The sequence below is a fragment of the Salvelinus fontinalis genome, chromosome 3, assembly GCF_029448725.1.
Source record: "Salvelinus fontinalis isolate EN_2023a chromosome 3, ASM2944872v1, whole genome shotgun sequence".
Classification (NCBI taxonomy): Eukaryota; Metazoa; Chordata; class Actinopteri; order Salmoniformes; family Salmonidae; genus Salvelinus; species Salvelinus fontinalis.
This window is the reverse complement of record NC_074667.1, coordinates 30,783,712-30,796,902: the sequence shown is the minus strand read 5'-3', so window position 1 is coordinate 30,796,902 and position 13,191 is coordinate 30,783,712. Positions and strand designations below refer to the sequence as shown.

Genomic DNA, 13,191 nt, shown 5'->3' with positions numbered 1-13,191 from the left:
GACAGACTGAGAATAGCAGCTGACACTACAAAGGGTAGAAGTAGAGAGGAGTAGAAGGTTTATTAAATGCTGTGCAGAAGCAACATTTCAATTTATTACAGAGAGGAGATGGAGTGAGACTGAGTGGGAGACGGGCGAACCGGCCGCTCCACACAGGCAAGCACAGCCTGAGGGAGCCCTACCACTCACACAGAGACACACACAAACACTCATGCATGCACACACACACACACACACACATTCACAATGAGATATATACGAACATGTTTATAGGGGTTATTGTGTCATGATTGGATGGCATGTGATACCATCATCAAGGAGACAGGCAGCACAAGACAGAGCCAGCAGTCTGAAGCTGTGTGTGTGTGTGTGTGTGTGTGTGTGTGTGTGTGTGTGTGTGTGTGTGTGTGTGTGTGTGTGTGTGTGTGTGTGTGTGTGTGTGTGTGTGTGTGTGTGTGTGTGTGTGTGTGTGTGTGTGTGTGTGTCTGTTTGCCGTTTCTCCTTCTGCTGTGAGCTGCATCTGTGAGTGACAATGTCTTTCTCCTCTGCCTTACTGACATTAACACTCATCACCACCAGGTGGTGTCTCATCTCACACTGGGAATGTGATTAGAATGTTACTCTTTCACATTGGCCCCTTAGTTCTAATACCTACATTGATCATGCATTTATTGAGTGTCATTATATACAATAAGAATGAGAGCAGTACTGTATTACATTCAGGGATCATTTGATAAACTAAATGACACAAGATTTGGGCTCCCGAGTGTCGCAGCGGTCTAAGGCACTGCATCTCAGTGCTAGAGGCGTCACTACAGACCCTGTTTCGATTACAGGCTGTATCACAACTGGCTGTGATTGGGGATCCCATAGGGCGACGCATAGCCCACGGCCTAGCGTCGTCTGGGTTCGGCTAGGGTATGCTTTCATTGTAAATAAGAATGTGTCCTTAACTGAATTACATAGTTAAATAAAGGTTTAAAAAAATGAAAGATCATAGATCAGACAGGACACGTCTCCTCCTGTACAAGGAGGTTGTTAAAACAGCGCCTGTGTGATGGTGTATGCGGTGGATGAGCTGACAGCTAGCGAGATGCTTGTCATTTCCAGGAGTGCTAGAGGGGGACTCTCTCCTGCTCCATTAAGATGCCATGTCCTGATCACTCTCCCTGTCTGGCAGCACTGGAGTAGGGGCACACACAGAGGCTGCTCTCCCCCCTGCTCTCTCCTCCTCTTTCTCCCCCTTTTCTCCACCACTTTGTTTGTCGTCCTGTCATTTTCTTTTTTCATGCCTATCCTTCATCTATTGCTCTCCCTCTCGCTCTCCCACTTCTCTCATCTCCCTCTCATTATAAAATGACACTTGAATCTGTGGGAGAGCAAGAGGACGAGTCTCTAAAATAGTTCATAATCACGAGCTGAACATCACATCACTGGAGAGAGGCTGGCATCACAGACACACTGTAACATTACAGACTGCTTCCTTTATAACAGCAGACAGACTCGGGATCCAGTCTGCGAGCACCCATTCACATTCACATGAATTCCTTCCTCATTAACATCATCACCACTTTTAACATTCAGGAAGGGTTGATGAAAGGCTGTGACCCAAATGAACCTGAACCAACTTAATGTGTTGAACCTGAATAGATAGTTTTGGTATGTATCTACCTTGTATGGTTACACATCTCGGTAAACTTGAGGTGTTCCAAGGAGAACCTTTTTGGAAAGCTATCATCCTGAGATGGGGGGCTTTGCCGGTGTTATCTTTTCGCTCATCATCTGACCTCCCTTAAATTCCCATGGAGACAGACTGTTCTAAATGGAGGATTACACTGGGAGCGTCCTTTCACACTTTGATCAGCTGACTCAGGAATCACAGCGTGAAGAGAAGGGGACTGCATTCAGATCACATGAGAACACTACATGAGTCAGTGGATGTTAAACTCAGGCAGGTTAAGAGTTGAGGTGAGAGAGGCACAGAGGCAGACAGAGATAGACGGACAGAGGCAGACAGAGGCAGACAGAGACAGAGACAGCTAGATAGACAGAGAAAGAGACAGAAGGGTCTTACGTTGGCTTGGAGGCCTCAGCCTGGTCTGTCTGCAGTTTCTCCCCTCCCTCCACCTCCATGGTGCAGTAAACGATCCTGTTAGGAGCCAGAGACTTCAGGCCTACCACCTCCATGATCACCACCTGGAGGGCACAAACAGCAGGTCGTGAAACCATGGGTGTACGCGGTAAGGTTCACAATGTAGCAGAAATGTACCAAATATAGAGCTGACATTACTCTGGTCTAGACAATATTCTGTTACATTCTGTTACATTGCACCCTCCTGAAAAGGCCCAAGCACAGCCCCTAACTGTCTATGGTGCCCTATACATGACTACAACAATCTCCTTGACATAAACCAACAAAGGTACAGTAAATGCATAAAAGCTCATATAAAAAAACATTAACGAACACATTAATGTAAAATGCCTTAACCTCCTAAGCTATATTGGTCAACAACGTTTACGGTATGTTTTAAACCAGTCATTTTCAACTGGCGGGTCGTGGCCCAAATTCGGGTCATGGGAGGTTTTGAATGGGTGTCTGAATAAAAAAATTATGAAAATGTCGATTGAAAAAATACTCCATTCTGAATGACTAAACAAGTAGAACCAGGTAGAAAGTGGTAAAAAGTGAGTAAATTTCATCTCTGAATAATTTTTCTTCAATCACACTATTTTCAATATAGATATATAAGCAGAGCTATTTAGTGGATTTGGTTGATTTTGAGGTCTCAAACCAGTGAGCTTATTACCATTCTCCATCAAGAATATGATCAATATGGAATTACTGACAATGACAAATGTTGTTCCCTTGTCATATAATTGCTACATTCACTAGCAGTATAGCATTAAAAAATACAGTATTTTGGCAAAAAGAAAATCGAGATGTGAATAATACTAAGACAACCAGAGAGAAAGATACTAACATTTAGGCCTACTCAAGCGAACTAGAACTCATGACCATTAAAAAGGAAAAGACAATGGAGGCCATTACGAAATTCCATGACAGAAGCTACAAATCAGGCCAGCCTCTCTGATCTATAAAGCAGTAGTTTCAGTCCTCGCACCATAATCACTACATCTGCTCTGCTCCCCACTACAATCAACTGCTGGGACTGGGAAGGAGCAGTATTAATCTGCCCATGCTAGAATTATACTTCCTTCTCCTAAAGTAGCCATGGGAACAGAACAAGCTCTTCTGCGTATACTGAATTCTCTGAGATCATTCATCATAACAGGAGTTATTATGATGACTAATGAAGTTGCTATGAAATTAAAAAAGGAGGATTTTATTTTGTTTCACTACATTATCCTGGTCTACCTTGTGATCTGTGATTTGTAACAAAAGAATGGAAGTCTACCCCAGTGATCGGGGGAGTACAGTGGAGGAGTCATTTAGGCAGAATGTTCTTCCTGAAAGCTTCCATCTATTTTACTTCTCTTTCTTTATGGCTAGAGGGCTATCTGTTTGCAATCTATACTGGGTTTATTTTCAAAAGCGTCTCAGAGTAGGAGTGATGATCTGGGATCAGTTTTTTTCCCTCATAATTACATAATTAATCAACTTTATTTGATTTATTACGCAGAAATTCTAGTGTTTCTATATCAAACGGCGTTGTTATATTTCAGTCTTCTGTGATGTATATAACGTGTAATATTGGGATGCAACCTCGAAATTGAATACATTTGAACTTTATATCTGACATGATACAATTGACTTCTTCTTTTAGGCCCATAACCATGTGAGTGAGGTGTATACTTTTGTTTCAAAATAGATTTGTTTAAGACTATCAAGAAGAACTCTGTGTGACCCTGATTTAGCCCACTGCAGTAAAAGGCTAAAGAAGTATTTTTAAGACGTTAAGTACAATTCTTACAAGCTTGATTGGCTGGTAGCTTATTCTTTAGATGGTTGGAGCTGCTGGTGAACCATGATGTGCAGGATTAATCAAAGTGACACTGGACTGGTGCACTTGCCAGAGAGTCTTTACGGTGTCTATAGCTAGGTTTCCATCCAATTGGTGACTGATTTTGTATGTGAATATTCTAAAATCTTCATAAAAACAACATGCCATTTCAGAGTTTCCTTTAGGTAAATTTGCGCTGGACAACATAACAGAGAAGATTTTCATTTACCAGCCAACACCATCAATAAACAAGGGATGTTGGCCAAATGTCCACATTTACATGTCCTTAATAACAGCCTATGGCAAGTTAGGCTACTTTCTTGAAACAATAATTGTCCACCTCTCGGTTCACCTGTCAGAGATTTGAGAACTAAATGTATCAGGGCATTGCTAGCAAAGGCATAGGTGTCCACTGTATGACATTATTTTATATACACTGCTCAAAAAAATAAAGGGAACACTTAAACAACACAATGTAACTCCAAGTCAATCACACTTCTGTGAAATCAAACTGTCCACTTAGGAAGCAACACTGATTGACAATAAATTTCCCATGCTGTTGTGCAAATGGAATAGACAAAAGGTGGAAATTATAGGCAATTAGTAAGACACCCCCAAAAAAGGAATGGTTCTGCAGGTGGTGACCACAGACTACTTCTCAGTTCCTATGCTTCCTGGCTGATGTTTTGGTCACTTTTGAATGCTGGCGGTGCTTTCACTCTAGTGGTAGCATGAGACGGAGTCTACAACCCACACAAGTGGCTCAGGTAGTGCAGTTCATCCAGGATGGCACATCAATGCGAGCTGTGGCAAAAAGGTTTGCTGTGTCTGTCAGCGTAGTGTCCAGAGCATGGAGGCGCTACCAGGAGACAGGCCAGTACATCAGGAGACGTGGAGGAGGCCGTAGGAGGGCAACAACCCAGCAGCAGGACCGCTACCTCCGCCTTTGTGCAAGGAGGTGCACTGCCACCGCCCTGCAAAATGACCTCCAGCAGGCCACAAATGTGCATGTGTCTGCTCAAACGGTCAGAAACAGACTCCATGAGGGTGGTATGAGGGCCCGACGTCCACAGGTGGGGGTTGTGCTTACAGCCCAACACCGTGCAGGACGTTTGGCATTTGCCAGAGAACACCAAGATTGGCAAATTCGCCACTGGCGCCCTGTGCTCTTCACAGATGAAAGCAGGTTCACACTGAGCACATGAGCACATGTGACCGACGTGACAGAGTCTGGAGACGCCGTGGAGAACGTTCTGCTGCCTGCAACATCCTCCAGCATGACCGGTTTGGCGGTGGGTCAGTCATGGTGTGGGGTGGCATTTCTTTGTGGGGCCGCACAGCCCTCCATGTGCTCGCCAGAGGAAGCCTGACTGCCATTAGGTACCGAGATGAGATCCTCAGACCCCTTGTGAGACCATATGCTGACACATGCACATTTGTGGCCTGCTGGAGGTCATTTTACAGGGCTCTGGCAGTGCTACTCCTTGCACAAAGGCGGAGGTAGCGGTCCTGCTGCTGGGTTGTTGCCCTCCTACGGCCTCCTCCACGTCTCCTGATGTACTGGCCTGTCTCCTGGTAGCGCCTCCATGCTCTGGACACTACGCTGACAGACACAGCAAAACTTCTTGCCACAGCTCGCATTGATGTGCCATTCTGGATGAGCTGCACTACCTGAGCCACTTGTGTGGGTTGTAGACTCCGTCTCATGCTACCACTAGAGTGAGAGCACCGCCAGCATTCAAAAGTGACCAAAACATCAGCCAGGAAGCATAGGAACTGAGAAGTGGTCTGTGGTCACCACCTGCAGAACCATTCCTTTTTTGGGGGTGTCTTACTAATTGCCTATAATTTCCACCTTTTGTCTATTCCATTTGCACAACAGCATGTGAAATTTATTGTCAATCAGTGTTGCTTCCTAAGTGGACAGTTTGATTTCACAGAAGTGTGATTGACTTGGAGTTACATTGTGTTGTTTAAGTGTTCCCTTTATTTTTTTTGAGCAGTGTATATATATATATATATATATATATATGAAGAGAAGTTTAGTCCTAACCCCAGAGAGATAGAGATATGCCCGTGGCATACTATGACACCGACATGCATTTCTTTATGTGGCTACTGCGTCTGCCATACAGATATAGATGTACAGAAGGAGAGTCATTCGTTCATTTTCAATCCAAATATTTTGTGTAAAGATAAGTGTTATATTGTTCGATTATAGGAGTAACTCTGGTAGGCCTGAAACAGTCTTCCTCACCCGAAGTGCGCCGGGGCGCACCGCCTTCATATCATAGGCCTGCAGTAGCTAAAGCTTAATAACAGCCACACCACACCTAACCTCCACAAACGTTTCTAAACTAAAAAAGACAACGGAGTCCAAAAACCCCATTACTAAATTCCATGACAGAAGCTACAAATCAGGCCAGCCTCTCTGATCTATAAAGCAGTAGTTTCAGTCCTCGCACCATAATCACTACATCTGCTCTGCTCCCCACTACAATCAACTGCTGGGACTGGGAAGGAGCAGTATTAATCTGTCCGTGCTAGAATTATACTTCCTTCTCCCAAAGTAGCCATGGGAACAGAAACAGCCCTTCTGCATATATTGAATTCTCTGAGATCACAATAACTCTTGTTGTGATGAAGGATGAGTAACAAAGTTGCTACGGAATCATAAAAGGAGGTTTTTATTTTGTTTCACTACATTATCCAGGTCTACCTTGTGATCTGTGATTTGTAACAAAAGAATGGAAGTCTACCCCAGTGATCGGGGGAGTACAGTGGAGGAGTCATTTAGGCAGAATGTTCTTCCTGAAAGCTTCCATCTATTTTACTTCTCTTTCTTTATGGCTAGAGGGCCATCTGTTTGCAATCTATACTGGGTTTATATTCAAAAAGCGTCTCAGAGTAGGAGTGCTGACCTAGGATTATTTTGGCCTTTTAAAGCATAACAATTAAGCGGCTGGACCTGATTCTACATCATTCAGCACTCCAACTCTTAGACATATTGTGAATAGGGGCCCTGGTCTAGAATGATATAAATCTAGAGAGAGAAGATAACTACAAGCAAACTCACCTTGGGACTTTGGCCTGGAATGTATTCATGTGCTAAAATAATCAATAGACCAATGAAAGTGCAGATCAGGTCTAGTTTTCCAAAGGGCCAGCTGGATATATATATATTGCTATATCATCACCACCACCACAGACATCAATAGAAAGTGCTAAAGCATGCCAAGCTCTGTTTTCCTTGCCCTGCAGAACCTAGAGCCATTGTTAATAAATATGTTGATAATGTGTATGATGACTCATTCTCTTTATAAAGACAGAGGCAGGCGAAAAGGTCTGTCTGAGAGCGAGAAGCTCAGGACAATAGGGTGGGGCTCTCTCAGAGGCACTGTTCCTATTGAACGTTTGTACGGCATTAATCTCTATTCAAATGGCCTTGTGCTTACAGTGTGACTTCTTTGTGAGTGAGAAAATCACATTACAGAAAGGGTAACACTGTTTTTAGGATATTCTCTCATAATGCCAAAATGCTGAGGTCTTATCCTTCCTAGACAGGGTTAGGGCTAGTACCAGGTGAAGGGTTTAGGCTAGGGTTAGCACCTCCATAGTTAAGAGGAGCACCACATCATACTTGGACAGGGTTAAGGTTAAGGTCAGGTTTAGGGTCAGGGCTAGGGTTAGGACCTCCAGACTGCAGGAGCTTCAGACTTGGCCAGGCTTAGTGTTAGGGTTGGAGTTAGGGTTCAGGCTAGATTTAAGGCAGTGGTTAGGGTTCCTACCTCCAGAGTAAAGGAGAGCACCACATCAGACTTGGACAGTGTGTTCTCGTCCTCCTGACCCATGTCCATGATGGAGGTGTTGTGTCCTTTCTTCAGCTTCTGCAGTTTGAACTCTCCTCCCTTGGACACCGGCATGCTCTCTAGGTTGGCCATCAGCTGGTTCACCGACGCCTTCAGCTCCTCTATGTACATCTGCTCCATCTCCTTCGACACAAACTTGGGGAATTTGCCTCCCTTTGAAGAAGAAAAAAATCACATCAATAAGTATGTGTTACAGAAGGGTTTTTACATAACAAGTCAGCTTTTGTGTCCATGTGGGCTGGTCATCCTGATGAAGCAAGACACTATAATAATAAAAGAAATGAAAATCAAATCCAAATAATGGTGTTAATGTATTGTCAACACTAATGTGAATACATGTAATTCAATAGATTACCAGATATAGCCTTCAGTATATTAATTGTGACGTAAAGATGTTTCTACAATAGTGAAGCTCTCGGAGAACTCGCATCGTGAAGCCGTTTTGATGCTTACAAACTGTTTATTCAGGTTTATGTGTGGCTCTGCACAATCTAACCAGTGTGTTGATGTTGTTCTGCTGCAGTGTGTATAGGCCATTAGACTCACCCTGGCAATCTGATCGGCCATCTGCAGGCGTCCATCCAGCTCCCGTCTGATCTGGGCAGCCTGCTCGTCCAGGTTGTCCAACTAGAGGGTCAAACACAGGAAGAAGTGTTTTGCACACATGTTTTAAAATAAACTTGTCCTGGTGTTGGATTAGAGAGCATAATGGCACTCGCAAGTCTGAGTTTAATCAAGCAATGTTTTGACCCCAACTGGGCCTTCTTCAGGACAACAGGACAGCAACACATAGGAACCTGTGAGCATCGCACAACTTTCCTAGAGATTTTAATATTGCAGAAACTCAAATCACTGCTCCTGTCACACCCTGATCGGTTTCACCTGTCCTCGTTATTGTCTCCACCCCCTCCAGGTGTCGCTTGTTTTCCCCGAGAAGTGTGAGTTCCACCGCTCTACAATCACCTGTCTGGGATATGTCATTGCTGCGGGCAATGTTCAGATGGATCCTGGAAAGGTGAAAGCAGTGGTGGATTGGCCTCAACCAACGTCCAGAGTGCAGTTGCAATGGTTTCTTGGTTTTGCAAACTTCTACCACCATTTTATTCGGTACTACAGCACCCTAGCGGCCCCCCGCTCAGCACTCACCTCTCCCAAGGTACCGTTCAAATGGTCTCCAGCTGTCAACAAAGCCTTTGTGGACCTGAAGCATCGGTTCACAACAGCACCCATCCTCATCCATCCGGACACCTCGCGTCAATTTGTGGTAGAAGTGGATCCTTTGGATGTTGGAGTGGGGGCAATTCTGTCCCAGCGATCTGCCCAGGACCAAAAGCTTCATCCCTGTGCCTTCCTGTCCCATTGTCTCAATCCTGCTGAGAGGAACTACGATGTCGGCAACCGAGAACTTCTGGCGGTGAAGATGGCGTTGGAAGAGTGGAGGCACTGGTTGGAAGGAGCACAACAGCCATTTCTGGTCTGAACCGACCATAAAAACCTGTAATATCTCTGTACAGCCAAGCGCCTCAACTCCAGGCATGCCCGGTGGGCCCTCCTGTTCACCAGGTTTAACTTCACCATCTCCTACCGCCCAGGGTCAAAGAAAGAAGCCTGACGCCCTCTCCCGCCTATACAGTTCTTCTGCCACACCCTCGACCTCTGAAACTATTCTCCCTACCTCATGCCTTGCTGCCACTGTGGATTGGGGTATTGAGAACCTGATCTGTGAGGACCTGAATACTGAACACTGAATACTGGAAAGTATTCAGACCCCTTCCCTTTTTCCGAATTTTGTTACAGCCTTATTCTAAAATGGATTAAACAAAAATGTTCCTCATCAATCTACACACAATACCCAATAATAACAAAGCAAAAACAGGTTTTTAGAAAAACAGAACCTTATTTACATAGGTATTCAGACCTTTTTTTTAATGAGACTTGAAATTGAAGCAGGTGCATCCTGTTTCCATTGATCATCCTTGATGTGTCTACAACTTGATTAGAGTCCACCAGTGATAAATTCAATTGATCGGACATGATTTGGAAAGGCACACACCTGTCAGTAAAAGGCATATGACAGCCCGCTTGGAGTTTGCCAAAAGGCCCCTAAAGGACTCTCAGATCATGAGAAACAAGATTCTCTGGTCTAATGAAACCAAGATTGAACTCTTTGGCCTGAATGCCAAGCATCACGTCTGGAGGAAACCTACGGTGAAGCATGGTGGAGGTGGCAGCATCATGCTGTGGGGATGTTTTTCACCGGCAGGGACTGGGAGACTAGTTAGGATCGAAGGAAAGCTGAACAGAGCAAAGTACAAAGAGATCCTTAATGAAAACCTGCTACAGAGTGTTCAGGACCTCAGACTGGGTTGAAGATTCATCTTCCAACATGACAACGACCCTAAGCACACAGCCAAGACAATGCAGAAGTGGCTTCGGAACAAGTCTTTGAATGTCCTTGAGTGGCCTAGCCAGAGCCCGGACTTGAACCCAATCGAACATCTCTGGAGAGACCTGAAAATAGCATCGCAACGACGCTCCCCATCCAACCTGACAGTACAACTCCCCATCCAACTCCCCATCCAACCTGACCAAATATAGGTGTACCAAGCTTGTAGCGTCATTCCCAATAGAACTTGAGGTTGTAATCACTGTGAAAGGTGATTCAAAGGCACTGTAAGTGTATGACTGGTGCATGGCAGTAAGTGCCAGGCACACCGTGTGTATCTAGTGTGTTTCAAGAATGGTCCACCACACAAATTACATCAAGCCACCTTGAGACAACTGTGGGAAGCATTGGAGTCAGCATTGGTTAGCATCCCTATGGAATGCTTTCAACACCTTTTAGAGTCGATGCTCAAACAAATTGAGGCTGTTCTGTGGGCGAAATGGGTGCAAATCAATATTGTTCTTAAGGTAGGACGTAGGCGGCGGACGTAAAGGTAACGTAAAGGTAATGGCGGACTGAACGAAGTTATGTAGAGCACCTCAAGATAAAACATAATATTCGACTAAAATATTAGCACTAAATAATCTGGTGAGTGATAAACCTTCAATCTGGATAATAACACAAAACAAATCCTAAGACTAGAGACATTTATCAACAAATATTACGAAAACAAGCAACACCCAAACATGACGGAGAGTAAGACAGGGGAACCGATTCAAAAACGAAAACGTGACTCCTCAACCGACACTGATGATCTAATATTCTCACCACCAGCAATGGTAAAGGTCGAAACCGATCTGTTAAAATCAATAAATGACAAACTGGGTATACTTGAATTAGTTAGTAAAGATATAAAAGAGTTGAAGGCAAGCCTAGAGATGAGTGATGAAAAAGCTGCGACATTGGAGAAGGAAACACACGCGCTAAAAGGGACAGTCAATAAGATTGAAACCGAAATGAATGAATTTAAAAAGGAGAACAACGTTCTGAAGGAATGCTTACTGGACATACAAACTAGATCCATGAGAGAGAATTTGGTACTTTCAGGTATCCAAGAGAAAGAAGGAGAGGTTCCTGAATCTGTAGTTAGAGAGTTCCTTTTTGCAGCGCTTCAGATTCCACGCGAAGTTATCGATAAGATCCAACTTGAACGTGTACACCGCCTCGGACAGAGAGGGCAGAGGTACGAACGCCCAATCGTTGCCAAATTCGCTTCATTTAAAGATAAAATAATGGTTAAAAGCCTAGGTAAAAGACTTGCTGGGACCAAAATTGGCATGAATGATCAGTTTCCGAAAGAAATTGCAGAACGGCGCAAAGTTCTGTATCCAATTTTCAAAGAAAATAGATTAAAAGCGAAACGAGTAGCTCTCGTCGTTGATAAACTATATATTGATAACCAGTTGTTCAGAGACACAAAGATTACTCCATGGTTATTTTAAAAATTACAAAGTTCTCATAGATGAGGAAAATAAACACAATTCAAGCCCGGTTACTGATTGTAACAATACAATACAAAATATAGCTTTTCTATAAATCTTCACATATAACTAATTGAACACAAGCACTATTTCTACATAGTGAAGATAAAAACTAAGTAAACAGAAGGCACAGTATGTGTGGATGGTGTGGTGTGTGTTTATTTTTATTTGTTATGTTTGGAAAGTTGAGTGAGTGAGTAATGAAATAGTTGCATATCCCAGAGCCAGTGTATTGCTGTGGGCCGGGTATGAGAGGGCTTTCAATGTTGTTCAAATGATGGATATACTTTTATAATGAATTATACGTCTTATTTATTTATTGTCCTATCATGGGGAACTACATTTTTAAAATAAATTATATCTAATTATTTATTATCCTATTTTAATGGTACGGTCCATGGCCCTATACCCTAGACACCCACATGAATGGCCCAGATACTAAGGAGAAGTCCCTAACTGTTTTATGTGCATGCTGTAAGCGGTCTGTATGCAGCCAAAATGAGGTCAGGGACCATGTGTAACGAATGACGCTCTCCTCATCCTCGGAAGAGGTGAGGAGAGAAGGATCCTCAGACCAAAACGCAGGCTCAGGGAAATAAGCCATCTTTATTAACACAACGATAAAGATGGCAACACGAAACGAAACAAACACTTTCCAAACTACAAAATAACAAAACGACGTTGACGAGACCTGAACATAAACTTACATAACTAAACATAAACTTACGTACAGGTAACAGACGACATCGAAACGAAAACGAAACAAACAAACGCTACAGTCCCATGTGGTACGAACATACATACAGACATAGGAGACAATCACCCACAAACAAACAGTGAGAATGCCCTACCTAAATATGACTCTTAATTAGAGGCAAACGCAAACCACCTGCCTCTAATCAAGAGCCATACCAGGCAAACCGAAACCAACATAGAAACAGATAACATAGAATGCCCACCCAACCTCACGTCCTGACCAACTAACACACAAAAACTAACATAAATAGGTCAGGAACGTGACAGTACCCCCCCCACAAGGTGCGAACTCCGGACGCACCAGCACAAAGTCTAGGGGAGGGTCTGGGTGGGCATCTAACCACGGTGGTGGCTCAGGCACCGGGCGCGGTTCCCACCCCACCATAATCCATCCTAGCCCCCTCCCTTCAAGAATGTCCACCCTCTTACTTCCCCCACAAAATCCTCCTAAAAACATATCTAATAATGACAATACCGGGACAGAGAGATAAACCAAGACAGAGGGATAGATAAGACTATAGAGGTAGATAAAGATAGAGAGGGAGATCAGGATAGAGGGGCAACTCCGGACTGAAAGGCAGCTCCGGACAGAGAGACAGCTCTGGACTGATGGGCAGTTCTGGGTATCTAGCCTTTTCAGGCTGAAGGGCAGCTCATGGCTGATTGACGACTCTCGA

The 13,191-nt window shown here is 43.9% G+C and overlaps 1 protein-coding gene across 10 annotated transcripts in view; it reads right to left on the bottom strand.

Annotated features, from left to right (window-relative positions):
• Positions 1 to 13,191, bottom strand: part of LOC129843527 (calcium-dependent secretion activator 1-like) — a 161,261-nt gene that overhangs the window by 53,229 nt on the left and 94,841 nt on the right. For all 10 annotated transcript variants that reach the window (XM_055912306.1, XM_055912295.1, XM_055912298.1 and 7 more), the window contains exons 4-6: positions 8,378 to 8,458; positions 7,751 to 7,984; positions 2,075 to 2,196 (exon numbers count right to left, since the gene is read on the bottom strand). In XM_055912306.1, the coding sequence (XP_055768281.1) occupies positions 2,075 to 2,196; positions 7,751 to 7,984; positions 8,378 to 8,458 (437 nt within the window). The remainder of the gene's footprint in view (positions 1 to 2,074; positions 2,197 to 7,750; positions 7,985 to 8,377; positions 8,459 to 13,191) is intronic.